The 23,809-nt window shown below is 33.3% G+C and overlaps 1 protein-coding gene across 2 annotated transcripts in view; it reads right to left on the bottom strand.

Annotated features, from left to right (window-relative positions):
• Positions 1–23,086, bottom strand: part of LOC149070469 (uncharacterized) — a 43,574-nt gene extending 20,488 nt beyond the window's left edge. Inside the window, exons 1-17 of one of the 2 annotated variants that reach the window (XM_089249098.1) lie at positions 22,895–23,086; positions 19,721–19,819; positions 16,301–16,366; positions 15,930–16,004; positions 12,885–12,999; positions 12,062–12,125; positions 8,995–9,075; positions 8,732–8,827; positions 7,955–8,008; positions 6,673–6,738; positions 6,428–6,517; positions 5,958–6,074; positions 5,635–5,733; positions 5,414–5,509; positions 4,949–5,056; positions 2,458–2,556; positions 419–520 (exon numbers count right to left, since the gene is read on the bottom strand). In XM_089249098.1, coding sequence (XP_089105224.1) covers positions 419–520; positions 2,458–2,556; positions 4,949–5,056; positions 5,414–5,509; positions 5,635–5,733; positions 5,958–6,074; positions 6,428–6,517; positions 6,673–6,738; positions 7,955–8,008; positions 8,732–8,827; positions 8,995–9,075; positions 12,062–12,125; positions 12,885–12,999; positions 15,930–16,004; positions 16,301–16,366; positions 19,721–19,737 — 1,345 coding nt within the window. In that variant the 5' untranslated portion in view covers positions 19,738–19,819; positions 22,895–23,086. The remainder of the gene's footprint in view (positions 1–418; positions 521–2,457; positions 2,557–4,948; positions 5,057–5,413; positions 5,510–5,634; positions 5,734–5,957; positions 6,075–6,427; positions 6,518–6,672; positions 6,739–7,954; positions 8,009–8,731; positions 8,828–8,994; positions 9,076–12,061; positions 12,126–12,884; positions 13,000–15,929; positions 16,005–16,300; positions 16,367–19,720; positions 19,820–22,894) is intronic. The other variant, XM_089249099.1, reaches the window with a different exon arrangement.
• Positions 23,087–23,809: the final 723 nt, after the last annotated feature.

The following is a 23,809-nucleotide window of genomic DNA, read 5'->3' as shown; positions in this document are numbered from 1 at the left end:
AATTTTTGAATCCCAGGAGAGTAATGTTTAAAAATATGAACACGTGGGCAGTTTCTGAAAATGAGTTGTGGTAATGCAGTATAAATTGTAGTCAACTTAAGCAGGGCGTGTTCATCATGTGTCGTTGAGTTAGAGAAGTTTTTGATTCCCCATTGAATTGGGTACTGAGCCAACTATGAAAGTAATAAAAGGAAAACTGACGAAGTATGCTTTTAGCATCAATGGTTTGAAAGTTATTCCAGGATAAAGACTTTCCTAGGCATCCTTGTATACATTGAAATTGTAGGAGAACTGAGTAGGGTTCTATTTTTCAACATGCCATCGAGTTACCAAGGTTGCACCACATTTTGAATATTAGCTAGAAACTATTGTTTGTAGAGATTGATAGCAATTTTATGTGATTTAGTTAAAAACTTACCAGAACTTGAAGATAATGAGTGGTCTGTAGCATCTTTTGAGGAATGAGGACTGCCTGGTCTCGATGAGTCTTCATTTTTTTCATTGGGGATTTCAATGCATGCTACAGTAATTAAAAATATTTTTGCAAAAGATCATTCCAATCATGATAATATTTGTTGGAGAAATCAATCTTACTTATGATTTACTGATTTAAAAGTCAAAGCAGAAGTTGGCTATGTCACAAAATATTTCCATTTTAATCATTTCTTAAGAGAAGTCAATTTCTATTAAAGGACTACAAGCAAAGCAATTAATTACTTGAAATAGTATAACTTAAATAAGTACTCTCTAATTTGTTCTGGAACTCATGACGAAAACAAACCATTCAGATAGAAGGAATTGAGGAGAAGCATTGTTCAAACGAACTAAATCTTTTTGAAAATTGATTTTTTTCTTTTAAATGAGACTCTATTTTCATTGAAATATAATTGCAGAATTTGCAAAGTTCAGAAACCCAAGAGTGCTGAGGTATCTCACTGCATATGTGTTCAAAAATGCTGCTATTATGTGAACCAGGTTGTTACAAAGTTAACCAGGATTTCCATGATTATTGCAATGTATGTAATATTGTGTATGAAAAAATGTTATTTTATTTGTAATTTTTAATACAAGATTTTATTTAATAAAATATTATTAATACTGCTTTGAATAGGTGAATTTGTTTCGTATACAGGGTTCATAGGAAAGTTTTTCTATCCCAGAATAACTCGCAAACCATTGATCCTAGAAGCATACTTCCAATTAGAAAAGGTATCGAAAATAATGTGTAGACCTCAGATACGTCAATCATATTGCTTAGGGGCTATATAGTTATTACAATAAAAAAGGTAACTTCTTATTTGGTCACCCTATCTTAAAAAACCCAATTAGAAAATTTTTACTATGTCTCTCCTGAGCCCATCAAAAACATTTGCATGTTTTTAAGTGCATTTGAATTCAAAAATAGATGGAAATGATGAAAAGAGGCCCATAAACTAACGGACAAGCTCATTCTATGCTTTATTATGTTGCCATTTCTAGAGAATTTCGAATTCAAATATCTCAGTGAATATTGCACTTAAAAATTGTCTTTTTTTGCTCAAGAGAGACAGGACAATGACTTTTTAATTGGGTTTTTGAGAACAAGGTATTCGTATAAAAGTTAATTTTTTTTATTTTAATAACTATACACCCCTTGCAATATGAATGATATATATAAAGGGTGTTCTAATGTTGCACCGACAAACTCAGAGGGTTGTTAGTAGACATCAAGAGAAACAAAAATTGCAATGGAACATAGTGTCGCAAACCATGTTGAAAGAGTGAAAATCTTGAAAAACTCGTGCAAGTTTTGACGTCACGCTGGAACAAAAAGTACAATAATAACTACAAAAAGATTTATTTGATCAATTATTACAAGAGTTATTGGAAGTGGCAGCCGCTGACATCATTGTGCAGTCTACAATGACATGAAAAAGATTCACAGATGAGCTTGAAGATACCAAGTATGCTATTGATGTCATAATAAATTTAATTTGCATCGCAGCGAATGAGTTTCGCCATGCTACTTATGTCAGATATGGTGAGCGAACCCACGAATGCATTCAGCTATCAACTGGCATCCACCTTTCATTTTCTCTAGACAGAGCTTGCATGTGTTTTTTGCGATTTTCGCCCACTCAACTTGGTTTGTGACACCCTGTTCCATTGCAATATTTGTTCCTCTTGATGTCTACTAACAACCCTCTGAGGTTGTTAATATCAGAACACCCTGTATTTGAGGTGTCACATTATTTGGATACTTTTTCTAACTGGAAGTATGCTTCTAGGATCAACAATTCCCGAGTTATTCCAGGATAAAGGGAATTTCCAATGTGCACCCTGTAGACTGAAATTGTATGAGAACTAAGTATGGATTGCTTTTTCAACATGCCATCAATCATATGTTGTGCATTGTAAATATTTTTGTAATCTTTAATTCGAAAAAAATGGCAAAAAATTACGTCAATCAGCTCATACCATAATTAGATGTAGAAGCTGTACCAAGATCTGATTCAGTTTCTTTGGTGGATTTGCAAGCACTGAAATTTCTGTCTCTCCATATGAAATATTCATCATCTGCAATGAAAGTCTGCATCATCCACAAATAATCATTCATATTAAAATTTATATCAACAAGAAGTAAAAAAATAGATTCACATTGCCAATTCAGCATTGAAATATGAAAAGAATGTGAAAAAATGTTACTAAGGGAACCAATGAGTTTTTTTAGTTTTCATTCATTCATTTTATTTTTTTTTTACTAGCAACACATTTACACATAACTATTTCTTAATTTCAAAATTATATCAGATATACAAATATATTATGATGACACTTTATGAATGTAAATAGGTCTTTATTTTTGTTTCATCGAAATCATAGAAGAGAAAAAAATTGGCATTCCCACTAGATATATTTTCAAACATGATAATTAATTAAATCAGGCTCCATCTTGTAATAGAGTCACCTCAAAAGAGTAAGGCTATTTGAAAGATCATTTCTATATTTTTGAGAACAGCAAGAAAGATTATTTTCCACCACAAAATCAAGTTGAATATCAACTACAGAATTATTTATTATTTGCATATTTTTAATAACACGACAATCATATGATTGGAATGCAATAATAAACGAAATGAAGGAAAAATATATTCTATCATTTCTATCAGAATTTTTTTTTTCAGATGATTGCTTAATTTCCTTTTTTTAAGAATGTAACTGAATTATTGCACACAAAGTTCACCTGAGAAGAAGTTGATTCAAAATCTATCGTACCAAAAAGTTATGTAATCAGAAGCATTGATTTTAATGTACAAGCTTTCAAACAATTCTATGCAAGTTACTCTAAACATAGTCAAAAATTTATTCCTTTTGTCTCCTCTGTATTGCAATACATTAAAATGTATTGACAACCCACTACATATTATTACATTATTAATTTATAAAACAGCAAAAATCCTATATAACGACACCATTTATAGCAATATTGCTCCTAGGTACAAGTGCACTTTTCATAATGTTACAATATTCCATCTAGAATGATACCTTTCTTCAGTTCCTAGAGTATCATTATATATAGGCATTATATATTAACAAATACAGTAAAACCTGTCTTCAATGGAACCTGTATTAAGTGGAAACCTGTCTTTACTATAAAAATCGTGGTCTCGTGATTTCAATGCGAAAATACACATTAAAAAACCTGGATTAAACAGAACCTGTCTAACGTGGAAACAGAAAAAAAAATTTTACCCATTAACAGAAAATTTCTCAAACACTTTAACTGTTTCGCAACCAATTGACCAACAGATCATACAAAATATTAGTGCTTCTAGCTAAATTTTTAATCCAATGACTGCTTGCTGTTCACTTCACCCACCCTAAGATTTTAAAAACCGTTACTTTTGAAATGTCATATGTAATGAAGCAGTTCCTTTCTGTGAAATTGGAACAAAATTTTTTGTTAAAGCAGGCTTTTCTACAGGAGAAAGTGTAATGGTTAGATTTCCAAATGATATGCAAGACACAAAATTGTATGCGAGCTGCTTTCTGTGATCGCAAATGCCGAGCAGACCAGAATTAGAGGGAGGCGAAGGGGGAGGTCAGTTGCTTGGGCAGCAAAATTTAGGAGGGGGGAAAATTTTACATGGGAAAATCATTAAATTTTACAGAGGTCTGGGTAGCGAAAACATCATGTCTCCCGGCGCTCACAAAAATGCTAGTTATGGCCCTGGTGCTGAGGATTACATAGACGACAATATACAAACTGAACTTGAGACGACAGATATTAGCACCCTGACTGAAAATTTCAGGGAAAGTCAAAAAGAACGTAAATGTAATCATGTTAGACGAAGAATAGTGTGGGGCAAAGTTTCATACAGATGCCTAAACTTAACATATTTAGTAATTATAGAGTAAATAATGTACATTACTTTATTTTCAATTGATTTATTTTTATTATACTGTACTTTGATTATAATTGAACCTCTATTAAGCAGAACCCTGTGTTCAATGGAAAAAATTCTCAGTTTCTTGTGATTCCATTGAAGACAAGTTTTTTTTAATTTTATTTATTTATTTATTTTGTGTATATGTATTTGTGTTTTTCTTTTGTGTGTATTTCTATTCTGTGTTACTGTTTTCGTCTTTTTGTACTAATTTGTCATGTTGCATGTTGTCACGAATAAAAAATAAAATATTTTTGGAGTGAGACGAATATTATCAAATATTATTAGTGAAATGAATTCAAAGCTAATTCTAAGTCAATATGAATACTCAATCATGATTTAAAGCATAAATTTCGAAGAGTAAGAAAAAAATGTTTTTAAATAATAAGTATAACCACCCACTTCATTGCTTAATCGGAATACCTTTTGTCAGATCCACTGTGTGATAATGCTCATAACATAATTCATAAACATAAATTTTTCACATAAGGAAGTAAACTTATCAAAACTCAAATTTTTACCACTGCTAGACGAAACCAAATCATCACTTTCAGTGACATCATCATCAGACTTTCTAGAATGAGGGCTTTCTGATGCCTCCTGTTTTTTTGCACAAATAGCACCACCTGCTAAAAACAAAAAGATAAAAATTATTCTTTCAAAGATTTATAATTTTTTTATTTAATGAATAAGCAGGTTAAAATCAGAACAAATCTTTTCAGGGGTTCTTAACATCTTTCTAGCCATGACTCAGAATCAACTAAATGATTTACTTTGCAGCACAGAGTCCGTTTGGCTTTCAAAATTAAGGAAACTAATGTTGTAATAAACACATTTATTACAGGATTGTAAGTGGATTTGTACGACCCATCTCAGAAGGTCCTGCCACCCAAGTTAGGGTCATGACCCATAGGTTAAGAACCCCTGTATTACAAAGAATAATAATTAAGTAATATAGCAATATAGTTTCAGTGTGGAATTATTACCTTTTGATCCTGTAGCAAGGTCTAAAGATTTTTTATGAATCCTCGTGAATTCATACTTCACAAATGTTTTTTCATACATGCTTGGATTATCCTTTTCTGAAAATATGTATTTATTTATTTTATCTATTTAGGCTTGATGATTTTGGAACTGACAAAAAAATAAATTTTTCATCAATAAATTAAATTTTTTAAACATTAGGTATTTTAATAAATATTTTTACCTCTTGAATCAAAAGTCCCAATATCAAATGGTTTCACAGCATAATCAGAAAGTGTTAATGACAAGAAAGTTCTGTTCATCTTTCTGATACTTTCTTTCACTGAGATAGAAATGTGAGATTGTGTCAATTCTTTTTTATTAGATTAACAATAATTTATTTATTAAAACACACAAAATTGTTGCTACTGATTCAAGAAAACTCATCTTTTTATAGGTACACAAATGCAAAAGATGCTTATAATTACACAATCAGCTTTTTCAGAAACATTAGTAAAGGAGCAATCCCAAATAATAATAAACTTATTCAGAACATAGAATTCATACCAGGGGTTGATGATGTCATACCAGCACTGGTGCAGAGCTGAATTTGAGAAGACTCTTTGTTAGGGCTAAGAACAATGGTTTTATCATTGGCCATAATGTATTTAAGCATTTCATCACCTGTAGAAATATTGCATGATTATATTTCATTTTTTTAGTATTACCTGTAACATTCTGTGAAAGAAGTCTGTGATAATAAATTTGAGGAAGAATTATGACATTATATTTGCTAAATGACATGGCTTTTACACGACTGTGAATTGTGTTTGAAGTATATATTACATGGACATATTGGGTATAATTTTAGTTTGTTACCGAATCATCATAAATAATGAAATTACTTATGGTCTGATCATTTTCAGATGGTCATAATGATGCTTTTGTTTAAACCTTCCTTTCAATAAACATAATTTGAAACTATTTGTATAGAAAAAAAAACCAATATAATCTTGACAGATAAGTCATTGCATTACCATTTGTCACTGGCATTTTATGCTTATCTTTCTTGGAAGCAATCCTTTTTGATGGCAAAGAAAAATTCCTATCATCAAGGATGTCATCATCTGAAGGTTAAATGAAAAAAATCAAGCTACTGAAACTGAGTATTAAATTATGAATATTAAAAAATTATTTACCACATCGAATCTACATCAAAACATACCTAATAATCAGTGAATTATATTGAACTAAAATGCAATGTATATCACAGAATTATTACCGCTTTCAGATAAGTCCACGAAATCTTCTTCTGTAATTTCCTCTATTTCTGCTTCCTTCAGCTCTTCTGCAGAGTAATGGGGGAAAACACAAACACTTCAGAGACATTCACAGAAATATTCAGAGGTTATGTGTCTTTCTTTTAATTGAAAAACCTGGCTAAGCTCTGAAATGCATATAGCACATTAACTTGCTACTACTGCACCAAACACCAACTCTGGCCATACCTTTACATTGCAATTTACTGCCATTAGTGAGATGGGTTGAAAATGAAGGCACTATCTATCTGTGGTTGCCTCAAGCTCATTAAGGAAAATATCTTGTCTATATCCTCCACCTGACCAAATCACAAATGGATGGAGGGACATCTACGAACTTCACTGTTTTCTGTCAACACCAGCTTTAATGGACTAACGCTAATGTTGGTTGTGCACTGTGCACAACCAACATGTTTTATGCTATGTGCAGCACATAAAATAAAACAGGGCTGGACAAATTACAAAAACATCTAGGAGGCAAAAAAATTTTCACCCAAAGAAAAAGGTTCAAAATAATACTTCTTTTGGCATTTTCAGGGCATAGTAACGCTCTTTCATGTTTACCATGCTGCTATAAATTCCAAACACACATTTTGTACTGCTCTCAACTGTAATTTAATAACTACACAAAAAAATTTTAGACGCCAGTACCAATTTTTCAGTTGCTATGGCAACCTGGTAGGCCTATAAATTAAAAATATCTTCAGTTTCTTAACTTCCTGTAAATTCTCATTTGTTCAATTTCAAAGCTGCTTATTTTAGCTTCTGTCAGTTTTTGTCTTTTTTATAGTGCTCCTTGATATTTTAAAAACTTATGTTTAGATTTTAGGCAATGCTCTGAATGAATTTAAATGATTTTCCATAGAAACCTATGGGAAATCATGTTTCTGCTAGCAAAGATCTCGGCTCACAAACATGATCTGGAAAAAATTATCTTTGCTAGCAAAGATATCACTATTTGCCCACAGCTGGCAAAATTTTGAAACGTTTTTCCCCCATGCCCTATTTCTATCAAGGTTGGACATAAAAAAACTTATCACAAAGTAGTTTTAAGAAGTTGGTTTTAATCAAATTTAAAAAAGAAAAACAATCTAAACCTTATAAAAGACCAGGAAATCAAAATAAAATAAAAAAATTTTAAAGTTTGTTTTTAAAATTGGATAGGAAAAGTGTTTTCAATAAATGAAAAAAAAAATTCAGCATTGTGACTATGCAAAATTTTGATAAATATTGAAAGCAACATACTTATTACAGAAAGCAGTCCAAGTGATGATGATTGGGAAACTGAAATGATTGATCCTTGAAAAAAAATTGAAATGAGAATTTTAGAATGGGAACCACCTAAAAAGTTAGCATAGCTTCGTTTGAGGAAGAAAAAAATATTTATGTGAGCATAGCTTAACAAAATATCAATAATGAACAAATCATGATAGAAAAAAATAATTATTTGGCTGATAAATACAGTAGGGGGAAAAAAGACAAGTGAAGCAAATAATTTGGATTCAATTATTTTACACATCATTCTAGTTCCTTGATGCAATAAATTTTTATAACATTTATATATTTTAAAATATTTTTATGGCCTGAAGCAAATACATACTAATTTTGAAATCAAGACTTTTTTTCCTATCCAATTAAAAAAATTAGACTCTATTATATGGGTGCACAATGGGTGTGTGCTTTTTATGCAGGTCGGAATACAACTATGGGTTCACTCTGCAATAAGGATACCCCCATTGTTATGATTGAAAGAAACCACCTTGCAAACAGCATCCAATGGTTCATACACATTCAGAAAAAGGTACAGAACTTTGCTATTGATTACATAGATGGAATAAATACAATAGAATTTCACTTGCATGTTCAATAAAAATTTTATATTACCTATGTTGCCACTAGTTTATTTACAACCTCACTAATTCTATTAACAACAATTTATGATTGCTATTGCAAAATACTAATACTTAATGTGACCAGGAATGAAAGGATAATGTTAAATAATGTGCTTTAATTATAATTTACCTTGCTTCGCTATGAAATCGGGTTTATCAAGGAAAAGTCCAGTATGTTCTTGCCATTCTTCTACTTTTTTGTTCAGTTCACCAAAATCTTTTTTTTCTAAGTAAGTATTACACAGCAAAAATAAATAAATCAAATAAATGATCAAATAATTAAAATAAAAAGAAAATGAGATGTGGCATAAGAATAAGAATAATGGCATAAAATAAGCAATTCAATAATGAAATTAAATATTAAAAAGAAGGGGAAAAAATATTTAGTCTAACCTTTTTTCGTTTTTGTTTTGTACCAATACTGGTTAGTAGTTGAAACTTGTGAATCAGAATTTGTGCTCCTCGAGGAAGGACCTGTGTTCAATAAACATCAAAAACTGAATACAAGTTCAAACAACTTTTTTTTTCATCAATGCCAATGAGCAGTAACCTGCCATAACATTTGATTTATTTTCAGATACCAAAATACAGCACTGACAATGCCAAATTTTCATTATGATAATCAGCTGATTACCAAAAAAAAAAACTTAATATAAGTTTGATTTAGTGGAGAAAAAGCTCACAGTTCAATTGATATCAGTAAAATTGAAAATCTTTAGTTGATAATATCTGAAAATACAGTGAAACCTTGATATAAGGATATTCTGCGGGCCAAGAGAGAAAAAATATCATTGTAGAGAGACTATCATTATATCAAGAGGCAACATTGTCATCACATGACATCAAATTTATGCTCTTGTTGGCATCTTTTCTAAATCTACGTTGTTAGTGTCATCAGAAAACATGCTTTAAAGTATTTAAAAGTATTTAAAGTTCGTCGCAAAAAACTGCAATTTATCATTTGATTAATGAAATTCATTCAGATGCATTTGGCCCTGCAAAGAATTTTACCATATTGCACTTCTGTGTCTTAGGCCGGTATTACACTATAAAAGTCCTATCATAAAACTTGAAAAATGCAGCCAATAAGGTCAACGGTTGCATTTTCTAGAATGTAACCAATAACCTTATTGGTTAGATTTTTCAAGTTTTATAAAAGGGATTTTATCAAACTTTTATAGTGTAATACCGGCCTTACAGAGAAAGTGGCAATACCAACAGCTTTATCAACATTTTCGCTGATCATGTGGTGCAAAACATTGATGTTATTAGAGGCTAATTGGGAAAATGAAATCAAATGATGAAGTTAAAATTAAATTCAAGATGATTTTGAGCAGAATATGAAAAAAAAATATTGTTGCAGTGGTTTCAAAATCTCTTTAAAATATCATTATAGAGGGATTTATTGTAGTAGAGGATATTGTTGTATCAAGACGTGTTTAGCATTAGACTATGGGCAATTCCACACAAGATTTGAAAAAATATTGTTGTAGAGGGATTTATCGTTATATCCAATATTGTTGAAGCAAGATTTCACTGTACATACTATGCACTTTCACACAATATAATGACTTTTTTAAATCAAATTTTAGAAAAGCTGAAAAAAAATATAAAAACTTCATAAATACATCATTCTCTTCATGTTACACATTCCCACAAAAGATAAAAAATTCCTGGTACTAATTATTTATATAAAATTTTTCACATAACTCCCAAGCAAAAACAATTAATAAAATGAATTTTGAGATGAAACTTTGGAACTTGAAAAATAATTTCATTTTCTTATAAAGTGTTTTTCTTTCTAAACACATAAATACAGTCAAACCTTGTTAGTGCGTCACCCAGGTAACGAGTCACTCAGTTTACCGGGTCACTTTTTGGAAATACCAATTATAGTCTATGGGGTTATAATGTTATTAAACTCTTGATAATGTGTCCCCTACTTTGCTTAATGAGTCACTTTGGTGAAAGCACCCTTTCAAAAATTACCATTCAAATCAAAAACTTTTCATGCAATATACACAATAAGTTCAACGTTGACTCTTACCACGTCAAAAATCTACTTAGCAATTCAAGCAGACTGAAGCCTCCATTTACTCCCCCCCCCCTTTTCAACTGCAGGGTTGTTGACACATTCTTTCAACATTGGGGTACTCCTAATGTGGGAATGGTTCAGCTGAATTTTTTTTTTCTTGGCAAGTTGCGGTTCTTCGTTAACTTTTGCTGAAAAAGTGGCCATGATCGAAATTCCGAGTTGTTCTTTTAGAGATATAAAAGAATAATGTTAGGTTCAATTCACTCAATAATTTTGTCGACTTTTCTGTGTTTTAAACAAGTCTTAGCTGGACAATTGTCAGGCATCTGTAATCCTGTGTGTTCACCCTACTGAAAGAATGCTCCTAAGTTAAAAAAAAAGGTATGTTCACCTTTAAAGACAAAGCAACATTATAGTGGAGAAATATGAAAAATCAGAAATTAGGAAAATTGGACTGCAAAGCACAACAGACTGAGACTTCCAATTTCGATCTTCTTTGGAAAAGAGGATCGCTTCATCAACTACCCCAATTCCACACAAACAAAACTCTCCAGTATTTTTTTTCAGTAAAAAATAAACTGGTTTTTTTTTTTTCAAACTCATAAAGAATATTTAATTTTCATTTAATAATGTTCCAAAAGACTTAAACTGCCATATATGATGGCAATACTTTGGTTCTCATAAACATGTGGAAAAATTTGTGAATTTTTAAAAATCGAAAAAGCTAATTTTGTGTCGTACAAATGCGTAATTATATAGCAAATAAACATTAATTAGTTAATAAAAACTCGAGTAATCAATTTTCATGACTGAACTCATTTGAATAACTGAAATTTTGTTTTCTCCACATGAAAGTCTCAATAGAGAGAAAGACGGGAATCAGCAAGGATAGGGTTACTCCTTTAACGAGTCACTCGACTTACGAGGTCATATCTTTGGTTTCCCAAGGTGACTTATTAACGAGGCTTGACTGTATTTGAAATCTTGATAAATACCCATAAGAAATATCTGTATGGCGGAGGTAAGAGCACCTTGTGAAAAAAGGGAAATTTTACAGAAGAGCTGTTTAAAGATTTTTTAGTACATTTTTCTATGTAGCTCACTTGTTTTATAAAGTGTAAATATCTGTTATTTATTGAAAATGGACTTGGTGTTCTCTACCCATGTGTAGTATAGCAAAAGTACTGCCAATTAGTACTGTTATCCCAATTTTGATGAAAATTGATAATGCCCTTCACCTCTGGCATACAGATATAAGGCGGAGCTTTGATTAATTTGATAAACTAACAGTGAGTTTATTAACACAAAGCAGAATTTTTTTTCAAACGTCTTCCTTAAATATTTTTTGGTGCTTTAACTTGATCAATGCTGGATAATAGTGTAAAGAAAAATGATATTGCAGACAAAAAGGACGTAAATACAAACCAATTTCCTTCACCAATGTCAAAGTATGAATATCAATAACATCACTTTCCTCATCATTTTCATACTGTAAAAAACCCCATTGAATTTTAGGAATATAAAAGATTCTAAATAATAATTACAATGTGGCATCTCATTTATATTGTCTAATGCATTAAAAAAGTTAGGACTTATAAAAATTTTCAAATGAAGAAACTTCCTTTGTTAATTGTATGACAAAATAGAGTGGAAAAATATGTTAATGTGTTCAGAACAAAATCACAGAAGATTATATGCAGCCTCTAAGTAACAGTAAAACATGAAAAAAATTGTCATGCAAAAAAATTTATTTCAATGTAGAATTTTAGAGCAAATGTGACCATTCATAAACCCAAATTTCATAATTTAGAAAGGATCGTTATATCTTGGAACATAAAGACTCTGCTATATTGTTAGAGTGAATGTCAATTCATAATTCAAAATTTCCTTTGATAAGATTTTCATTATGTTTCATATATTCTACGTACAGTTGACGCTTGATATAATGATCCCCTTCATCCTGTTGAAAACGGACGTTATATTGAGAACGTCGTTATATCGAAAGGAAAACATATATGATAGTCGTTATATAAAAACGTTTGAGACTTATCCTACCAATCGTTGTAATAGAATGGTCGCTATAACATGGGATCATTATAACAAACATCAACTGTACTTCCACTACATTTATTCTCAAGTCATGAAGCATTTAAAAAATACTATATTCTTTATTTCAAGATACTTGAGGATTAAAGCCCTGAAAAATCTAAATACAAAGAAATGAAAAGCAAAAAAGAAAGCTTTTTACTTTGTTAATTATCATCTGAAAATTATGAGCATGTCGAGCAAATGCTCTTTCCCGCATCAAGTGAGCTAAACCTTTTATTTCTTCATCTAGCTCACTCCTATAGGCATCTTCTTCTCTATTATAAGTGAAATTTAAAACAAGATATTATACATAAAAAATGTAAAGCAATAACAATGACTATAATAAACTCAGATTTTGATTTGGATTCAAGTACCAGAAATTTTTTACATTTCTGCCTGTTAAATAATATGCAGGATGATGAAAATCACAAAAAATGCATTGTATCAAATCTGTAGAGAATTGACTGATTTTAATGTTTGTGAAAGGAAAAACAATACCATATTTTAACGAGTATTGGAACCCCCTCTCCCAATTTTTTTAGACTTAAATTTGAAAAAAATTTTCAAAGATATTTATTTTTATTTTGAGATTTTCTTTATTCATCATAGAAATCATTAAGTTCCGGATCACTCTAATCTGATACATGACAATGAACTACATCAACTAGTTCATGAGTTACTTGCATCTTAAATTGCAAGGAATTGAGTATATATAATTTGTGGATATCTATAATACTATCCATGTACAAGTCCGTGCTCAGATGGCAAAATGTTATAAGTCACTTTTAATCAAAATTTTACGATGGCAAATTTGTAAATAATATTTTGCTAATATGCGATACTTTTTTTTTTTTTTTTTTTTGGCTTTTTGATTTATCGCAATTTGCCTTCGTTATTTCCTCATATAATAAAAAAGACAAAATTTTGCCACCATCCAAAATTTTAGCGAATAGGACTCTGGAATGCGAACAACTCCGTTTTTTGGGAAAAGTGAGATAACAATTTGCCATCTGAGCACAGAAGTAACCCCCTATTTTTTCAAGACCCAATTTTTGGCAAAAAAAATTTTTCTTATACACGTTAGCATATAGTAAGTTTCATAACAATACATAATACAGAAAATGACTGAAAGATGTAATAATTCCTAATTAATAGTATATCTAGATGTAATAATCTATAATTAATAATGATAAAAAATTACTTTTTTTACCATTACAGCAGAGTCTCAAAATTTTGAGGTTCCGGAAAATCTGAGGTGCTGAAAATTTTCCAAATTCCTTTTCAAAACCTGTCTATTTTTCGCAAAGAATGAGTTTTGTTTTATTTTGTGTGACTTTTCTCTGTTAACACGAGTAGTTTGATTTAGAACGTTTTGATCCATAAACTGGTGTCTTTAGTCCAGAATTTCCCTTAAGCAGGGCCCTCTTTAGTTAGTTTGTAATGCGAAAAAATAGTATTTATATCAGACCACCAGACCCTATCAGCCACTTTTATGTAAAATCCATGGGTCTTATACAGATGCTAAGGGTATTTGTGCAATGAATAAAGGGTTAAACAAGTAGGAAAAGGGCACCCCCCCCCCATAAAAGTTCTTTTCTATCACTTTCAGATAATCTGAGTTGTTCAGTAATCTGAGGTGCTCTCAGTCCCATTCACCTCAGATTATCAAGAATCTACTGTATTATGCTATGGGAATTTTATTCCCAATTGGATTCTTCAGATCCTGAATTAAACAAATAAGTTGAACCTCATGTCATGTTACATGTTTGATAGAACTGTATACCATTGTCATTTAAATGGTATTTAGACTAGTTTAATTTTGATCACAAGACAGTTGATCGAGTTGATATATGGCAGTGGATCCTAAAATTTTTTTAGCACAAACTCCCTCCCCATATACAAGAATTTTATCTGTGACCCTATGCCATAATCAATTTCAAAATAAAAGTGGCCATTTGCTACCAGATAATTTTCTTGGTTTGTTTCTTAGTGTTTTACATGTACCAATTCGTAAGAGGTTCCTCAGAGGAATATGGACGAGGTGCATGTCTGGTTTAGTAGTAGTGTTTGTATGTGTATAGATTATTAATACTAAGAATATATAGATAATTGTAGAGAGAGAGAGAGAATGTAGAATTTTATTATGATAATTTTATGATACATGTATGTTGAGATCCTCAGTCAGAAGGCATTATATTGGTTTAATATATCTGTACATCAAAGGTAAAGGCACCACTTCACAAAAAGAACATTTTACAGAAGAGCCATTTAAAGATTTTTTAAGTATGTTTTTCTATGGAGCTCACTTTGTTATAAATCGAATATCTCTGCTATTTATTGAAACAGAACTTTGCGCTCTATGCCTGTGTGTAGTGCAGCAAAAATACTGCAAATTAATAGCTTTATTCAAAGATTAACAAAAATGTACATAATGCCCTTTACCACTGACAAATAGATATTTTGTTTATGTTAACAAAGATGAAAATAAATTTGTTGCCACAACATTTTTGTTTTGGAAATTCCATTGTGACCCCCCCCCCCTAATGCATTAGTGTGTAACCCTGACAGGGTTGTGAACCACTGATCTATGTCATTGGTCATAAGTGCATGTGAAAGAATTATCAGCATATATTTCCTCCCTGTTCAGAGCATGCAAATCTTAATGCAACTTCAAAATGCCAAATTTCTTGTTATGGTTTTCCTGGTATGTGTGCCCGTTTGACTAAACAAAATTTATCTAATGTACTGTTATCAAAATGTGTCTAAAGCAGCGGTTCTCAACCCTTTTTGACTCGCGGAGCCCTTTTAAGTAAAAAAATTCTATGGCGGAGCCCTGTGGGCCAACTTTTTAATTATTCATCAAAGTAACTGATTTATTTTTGCAATTTAAAAATATTTATAATTATTTTTTATCTTTTGCTTTTTTTTATTTTCCTCGAGCGGCCGCGGAGCCCCTGGAGAGTGCTAAAGGAGCCCCAAGGGCTCCGCGGAGCACCGGTTGTTGAGAACCGCTGATCTAAAGAAAAGACATAAAGCAGCAAAAAAAGAAACAGTGGCAAGTTTCCTTGAAACTTAAAAAGATGGTACAAAAAAGAAAATGTGCATGACAAAATTACAGTCGAAATTTATGCATAAAATGTAGAAGAGTACATATGTTTAATCTAATTTATATTTTGAGGTTACAAATTTAAAATATGAAATATACCTGAAAGTATCATTGTCTAAAGAGGTGTCACTGGTATTTTTATGGTGCCGTGAAAGTGTTGAATCTTGCCAGTAGCTGTATGAAAGAAAACAAGTAAATTATTAAAAAACTACCATCAAAATATTCATTAAAACATTTGATATTCAACAATGGTTAAATACTTTTTCCCTTTACACATTCCTAAAATATTTTACAAATGAGTACAAATATTCACATTTATCATGACTTTCAATTAATTGTACTGTTGAAGTCATTCTCAAATGGCATATTTCAAAGTTTAAAAATATTTCATACTTCATGTTCACATGACTAACATTACTGTTCCAATTTCTTTTTCCGGTAAGTAAAACAGTATATCAGAGGTAACTCACCTTGTAAGAAAATCATCTTCTGAAGAAGACGGCTTTCTGTTTCTCTGAAGACTTTGATTTTTGCGTCTGTTCAAGATGCAAGAGAAAATAATATAAAATGTTTATAATAATTCATTAAAAGTGGCAATGTGTTCAAAATACACGTGTATTTTCAGTGCTCATGTTTCACTGGGCACGCCAACCAGTAATGTCAGCTTACATCATGATACATGTTATCTGGAATGTTTATAATACGATGCTTAGCAATCCCGCCACCAATGGGGCAGTAATCGAAGAGAAACTTCTTGCATAATCCCTCAGTGGTAAAAAAATATTGCAAACTAGTAATATCACAGACATGCTTCGTTAACTTTGCAAGGGTCAGTCCAGTCAAAACTTGTGTCCATTGTCCGGACCCTTCTCAAAATTCTCTGGATCTGAAAACATACTCTTCACAAAATACAAATAAGTGAAACCATAAGTTTGCAGTTTCATATCTTTTGTGATAAATTAGCTAAATTATTTCACTCTCCACAAATTTAATGACTCTTTACACAAAAATAAGGAAAAACTGGGCTCTAAAAAGAAGTCTGGACAGACTCCTGCTTTGACATTTTGCGTGATTTCTGACGAAATATATTGTCTATCATTTTTCTGTAATTTTTTAGCCCTTTTACGTACAAGCTTCGGGCAACAAATTTGGACAATGAGCACTTGAGCTAGAGTAGTTAAATATCAAAAATTGTAATTTTGTTAATTTAATGAAATGAAAGGAAAAAAATATGAGAGGAACAGGTTTCCCATTCCTCCTCCCCCCTCTTTCATCAACTCTTACCCCATGTATGTATTACAGTAGAATCTCAATAACTTGACACCCCAAAAGCATCTATGAGCATGTTGACTTGAGCGGATGTAAAGTTACCAAGGTTTCACACATTTGATCTCCTCAACACATTTGAATAAATAAGAACTATCTGCAATTTTTCAAGAAAAGTTTACAAAAAATTTTTATCTATGGTAAAAAAAAAGCATAAGTGTGTGTCGAAATATCTGTTATTTGGGAATGAGCAGTACAATTGCAGAAAGTTAGGGAAACTTATTTTTTTTAAACTTAAAAATTCTGATTTAAAAAAAACAATTTTTTATCTTATTCAATCATCTCTCGCTTAAAGATTTCATATATCATCCACGGCAGATGACAGCACTACACATAACAAGCATTACACAAAAACAAACTTTACATTAGGTTCACAACACGGATATGCACATTCCGGTATGTACTAATTCATTAGAAATGCAGTTAAGTAATAGTAGATATCATTCACGCTTATTTGTGACTTTTTTGTAGTCCCTAGGTCGGGTTTCCAGGCTCGAAAAAATAGAAAGCGACCCTAGCCCCTAAGTATGAGAAAGTATTTTTGACCAACAAATGGCAAAAAAACAATGAAACAAGGAATAGTTTAAATATACAAGAGAAGTGACGTGAAAATTTATTAACTAGCCAATCCATGAGCAGGCTCAAAAAATTAGTTGTCATAGCACATCACAAATCGTAGTCGACTTAAGCAGGATTTAGCTATCTTTTGTCAAGTTAAAGAGATTTCTCCCCATCAAATTTAGTTTTATGCCAACCATGAGAACAATAATTGTTGACCTATCCAGGTAATCAAGTTATCTGCATGTCAAGTTAAGAAGATTCTACTTTACTATAAAGGCCTATATATTTTTCACTTGTTACAGTGTAGCAAGGGAGAATTTATGTTAGGACAATGCATATACTCACTCGACACATTCTGACATGTAGTGGTTCATTAGAAATTCTGCAAGGAAATGTGTACAAAAGGTGCACATACGGTTAAGTAGTAGTAGCAAAGAAAAAAGTTATTGCTGAGTTAGAAGAAAAGAAATTTTAGTTTGAAGGGTTACTAATGAAAAGTCGAGAGAAAGGATAGAGGGTGTGAATGTATTTCTTTCACATGTACAGTTAAAGGGTTGATGCCAACTCTTATCTCCATGGGGGAGGAGAAATAACATCAAATATGTGTACGGGTGACTTACATATTAGTATATATACGGGGTGATTAAAAAAAAACTATCCCGACATATGGGCCCCTAACTATCATACCATTCACAGAAACTGAATGAAATTTTGGCATAAGGTATTTTGAGGTATGCGCTCAAGAATGATATGGAAAACAACAGTGTCACTCTAACAGTTACGGTTACAGTGAGAAAATTTTGAAAATATCAAATGGCAACACCAAGTTTTTTGTATTGGAATGCGATCTCCATACTGAAAAACACTAAATAGCGTTCGAACGGCAACTGTAGCATGAAAATCACCGGCGGTAGATAGGCTAAAAGTGAGGACAACCAATAAGGACAGAGAAGCAGCATAAAATAAAGCATTTTATTGTGTTTCACAAATTTTCCACATGACCTTCACCTGTAGCACGAAAATCCCCGGAGCTAGGCAAGGAAAAAGTAAAAAGGACTTCGCCGTGCACCAGAGCATTAATGCTCGTTTCATTCATCACACCGTTTCTTCGGCTGAGATCCCAGGCTGATTAGTCCTCCACAAGGTCATGTGGAATATTTGTGAAACACAATAAAATGCTTTATTTTATGCTGCTTCTCTGTCTTTATTGGTTGTCCTCACTTTTAGCCTATTTACCGCCGGTGATTTTCATGCTACAGTTGCCGTTCGAACGCTATTTAGGGTTTTTCACAATGGAGATCCCATTCCAATACAAAAAACTTGGTGTTGCCATTTGATATTTTCGAAATTTTCTCACTGTAACCGTAACTGTTAAAGTGACACTGTTGTTTTCCATATCATTCTTGAGCGCATCCATCAAAATACCTTATGCCAAAATTTCATTCAGTTTCTGTAAATGGTATGATAGTTAGGGGCCCATATGTCGGGATAGTTTTTTTATAATCACCCTGTATATAAATATATATATTGACATCATCGTACCCTCTCCCTTCAGGCCTTCAGGTCTATCTTGCCTATGCTTATCTCAGATAACTGTGGTGGCAGTGATGGCCCCCACAAAGGTGGATATGACAGGGCTCCAACGCAGGGAATCAGGACGATTCTTATTATTCTTTTGATAAGAATTTGTAATATCATAATCATAAATATCAAATTATTACAATAATTCACAGAAGAGAATGCCAGTGAAAAGTCCATCCTGAGGGCTTGTGAAACATTTCAGTCTATGGACCCTGCAGCAGGATGTGGGGGACATGAGGGCAGTGCACTACAAACCATACTTACACGACACTAGGAGACATTTCTGGATACATCCTAACATGTCCAAATTAATTATTTTAAAATTTTTGGGTGTGTTAGACAAGACATAATGTTATGCTTTGCAAACAGCGTTTAGCATTCAAGAGAAAAATTAGTTCAAAATCAAGAAAATTCATACTCACTTCTTTTTTGAATACATCCCGCTTTTGACTTTTCAAACACTTTACGAACACACCCGACATTGAGCAGTAATGAATATATAACAAGTGTTCAGCAATATTCTAAAAAATACGGAAAGCATATACAGTGAAAATCATATATAATTATAAGGATACTACTCTCTAGTCCCAATGCACTTTTCATATGGACATGAAATTTTAGTTCCATCTATATCAATCACTCTTGTATAATAAGTTGTTTCTGTCCCTGGAATATCATTATACAGAAATTTCAATATGTACAGCGTATCCATAATTAAAGAAGCCTATTTTAAAGCTGCATACAGCCAAAACCTGTCATGAAAAAATTGTGACATTTAGTGGAAGACTTAATAAAGGGATGGAAATTTCTTTCTCAGCGGAAAAAAAATAGTTCCAAATATTGCCATCAGAGGATGTATTACTGTGAAAACATGAAGTGTACATGTCCACAGAATTTCAAATGCAAAAACCACGGCATCAAAATGGTTTTATCTAGTCCTAGGGTGGATGATGTAGAACTCACATAGGCAAGCAGAGATTGCATAAAAAATTTCGATCTAAGACAAACATTTTGTATGATCCGTGTGGTCTATTGGTCGCAAAATGCTGGAAGTGTTTGTATAAAAATTTCCATCAAGAGAGATGGTACAATTTCCCTTTCCATTTCCGCATTAGATAGGTTCCATTTAATCCAAGTTTTTAAATGTGTATTTGGACACTGGAATCATGGTACCACGATTTTTTTCAATTGAAGACAGGTTTCGGCTTGATACAGGCTCCGTTAAGGACAGGTTTCATTGTATTTCCAATCCTACATTTGTCTAGGATGATGTATTTTCAATCGACTTCTTTAATCTGATTATGTTATCGTTTTTTATCTCCATTTCTTCTGTTTTTTTAATAGCCATAGTTTTATCGCCTTTCGGCAATGTGTTGGCAATTTTTTTCTTTTGCAAGAAAGATCTGAAAGCATGACTCCGTTTCACTCTCAGCAACATCTCTCTTCATGCTTTCAGGAATTTTTCTCACCAAAAGGGATTATACTATGGCAGGGTTTAAGCTAGATAAAACATTCTTTTCACAAAAACGGAGAGCAACAATCCTCACACCAGCACTTTATGTCGGATGTGATTATCCGAACACTTCTGGGGGAGTCAGATGTGTCATGCACAGAGCGTTTTGCAGATCTTTTCATTTTTCTTTTCTCTTCAAACATGGATAAGCATGCAGACAACAGAATAGCTGATACCAGGGCCATATACTACAGTCACCCTGAGCTGATGGGCCACAAATGCCACTATAAGCGCTACTGCAAAGCTTGATTATGCAACACGTTCCTGTCAAAGTAAAATGGTCCAGTTCGGTTCACACGGCGCAAAAAGCTTACTCCTAGGAAACATAATCACATTACGTGTTTGTGCTTTTCTAGCGTGGCGCATCAGCTCAGGGCGACTATATACTCTATAGCCCTGGCATCAGCTATTCTGTCGTCTGCATGATCATTCATGCTTGAAGAGAAGGGAAAGAAAACGAAAATGAAAAGAAGATAGGCAAAACGCGCGGCGGAAGACGCATCTGGCTCCTCCAGAAGTGGTCGGAAAGCCACGTCCGACGTAAAGCTCTGTCGTGAACAGTATTGCGCTCTATAGGAAAACAGTCATACTACTTTTGTGATTGATTGGTGAGTGGACGGCGCGCGACACGCAGTCCACTCACCAATAAGAAAATCAATATGACTGTTCGGTACAGCTTCGATATAGGGGACACGCCAAGTTGGCGACTTTTTTCCGGCGATAAGTTGCCATCGTTGGCACGCTCTGTTTGTTGTTGTTCTGCTGGGTTGTCGTTGTTCCAGAATATTCGAAGAATTCTGCGAGGCAGTGGCGCTGGTGGTTGTTTTTCCGTTTCCTAGCGTCCTAGCGTGTCTTTCAAACGGGTTTTACTACCATTTTAAAACTGGTTTTCTCTTTTTTCCATTCTATTCTCTCTCTTTTTTTCTTCCAAATGACGTCACCTTATAGCCGCAGCGTTTTGAAAAACCATTGGGATAGTTCTTCATATTTTCTCTTCCTTCCGTATATACGATGTAGTGTGTGTGTCGGATTAATTGGAATTATTTTGGACATATTTTCCCTCAGGTTGTACCTTTAATATTTTCCAATATTTATTCTTTTCTACATGCAGGATGCCCCTGCATCGTTATTATTTTATTTATTTTACCGTTGTTTATTTATAAGAACCCGGATTCCCGAAAAGAGAGTCCGGGTTTTAATTTATAATGCATAGAATATATTTATTTATACAACATGCAGGACCGTTGTTTATTTATAAGAACCCGGATTCCCGAAAAGAGAGTCCGGGTTTTAATTTATAATACATGGAATATATTTATTTATACAACATGCAGGACCGTTGTTTATTTATAAGAACCCGGATTCCCGGAAAGAGAGTCCGGGTTTTCATTTATAATTATTTTTTTATTATAATTACACTTGTTGGTTTTAGCATTTTTATGCTCGCTCAATTCAGCTGTTATTTACGTTTCCATTTCTCTTGTGTTTCATGATATTTTTCATATTGTTTTCTATGCTGGCGATTTTTTTTTTTCGGCGCTCGTAATGTGTCTAACGGCCTTGGCGACTTCTGATGGAGTCGTCGGACATATTTGGCGCCGAAAAAAAAGTCGCCGAAAATCGCCAACCTGTCCCCTGTTCCGACTGTTCTCTTACAGACCGCAACGCGGCTCACGACAGCGCGTTTCGTCGGGAGTGATTGGACGACTGCTTCTGGAGGAGTCAAATGCGTCGTGCTCCGCGCGTTTTGCAGATGTTGTCTTCACTCCTGTGTTTTCTTTCCCTTCCCTTCAAACCGGAGCATGCAGACGACAAAGTAGCTGATGCCAAGGCCATATACTATAATACAGCCGTCCTGATCTAATGAGCCACGCTAGGAAAACACAAACGCGTAGCGTGATTACGTAACACGTTTCGGCCGGCGCAAAATGGTCCAATTTGGTTCACGCGACGCAAAAAAAACCTATTCCTAAGAAATCCCGGCTTCAGGATCAATGCAATTGGGAGCTCCGAAACTGCACTGCAGCGCTTTTAAATTGAATCGTTCAAAGGAAATAATGGAGGAAAAATCAAAGTTACGAACCTCCCCGCGCACTCCATCTTCGCTGTCAATTGAGTTCAATTACGAACTGATCGAAATCAACGCGGTTAATACTCAATTACAATTGAAACCAAATCATATTTGATTGAATACGCTTTGATTGAAACCTACAAAATGCTGGGAATATTTTTTTGAAAACGCCGCATCTTATGGTAAACATAATTTACGGCCTTTGCAATGACTGCACCTTTGAAGTTGCCCGAACGTTTAAAAAAAAAAATTCATCCTCAAAACCAAAAGTAGCCCAAAAATATTTGATCTTGTGCTGTCCTCTAGGAAACAATACACGAACTACTACTGTTTGAAGATAATTTATTTCTGCTATAAAATTGTGGAGGTTCGCGAGTTAGAACATGGAATGGCCCAACTTATATCTCGATGGCCAAATGTGGCCCTCGAAATGTGCCAAACTACAAATAATCAAACCGCTCAAGTGCCCAAGAAAGATTGTCAAATCACTTAAGCCGCCCATGGCCGACATTTTCAGATTATTCCAGTGGCTTGCGGCGTACTTTTCCAGATCATTTAAGCCAACACGGTGCTTTACCTTTTAGAGAGTGCGGGCCACTTCATTTGTTTGAAAGCGTGTCGTGTTTTGGAATGGAATGTGCCGCTGGCCGCTCAATTGCTCTGGAACTGTGGTGCGAGTAACTTGAGTGATGTGGAACCAAAAAGCGGCTCGAGATTGTGTGGAACTGCGTTTCGGGCAGTGGCGGTTTCACGGAGGAGGAGTAATCGGGTGATTTACCCCCTCCCCCATTCCAAGACGACAAAAACGCCTAACCGAAAGAAGAGTTCGTAAAACATAGCCCACCCCTGGAATTACAAACTCCTTGTCTGAAAAACAAAATTACCCCCCCCCCCCAGACAGTGACTCTGGAGCACCCCTAGTTGAGA

The sequence above is a fragment of the Pholcus phalangioides genome, unplaced genomic scaffold (genome assembly GCF_987345545.1).
Source record: "Pholcus phalangioides strain wild (caught in Gottingen) unplaced genomic scaffold, Ppha-v1.0 ptg000021l_1, whole genome shotgun sequence".
NCBI classification, from domain to species: Eukaryota; Metazoa; Arthropoda; class Arachnida; order Araneae; family Pholcidae; genus Pholcus; species Pholcus phalangioides.
This window is presented reverse-complemented; position numbering and strand designations above follow the sequence as displayed.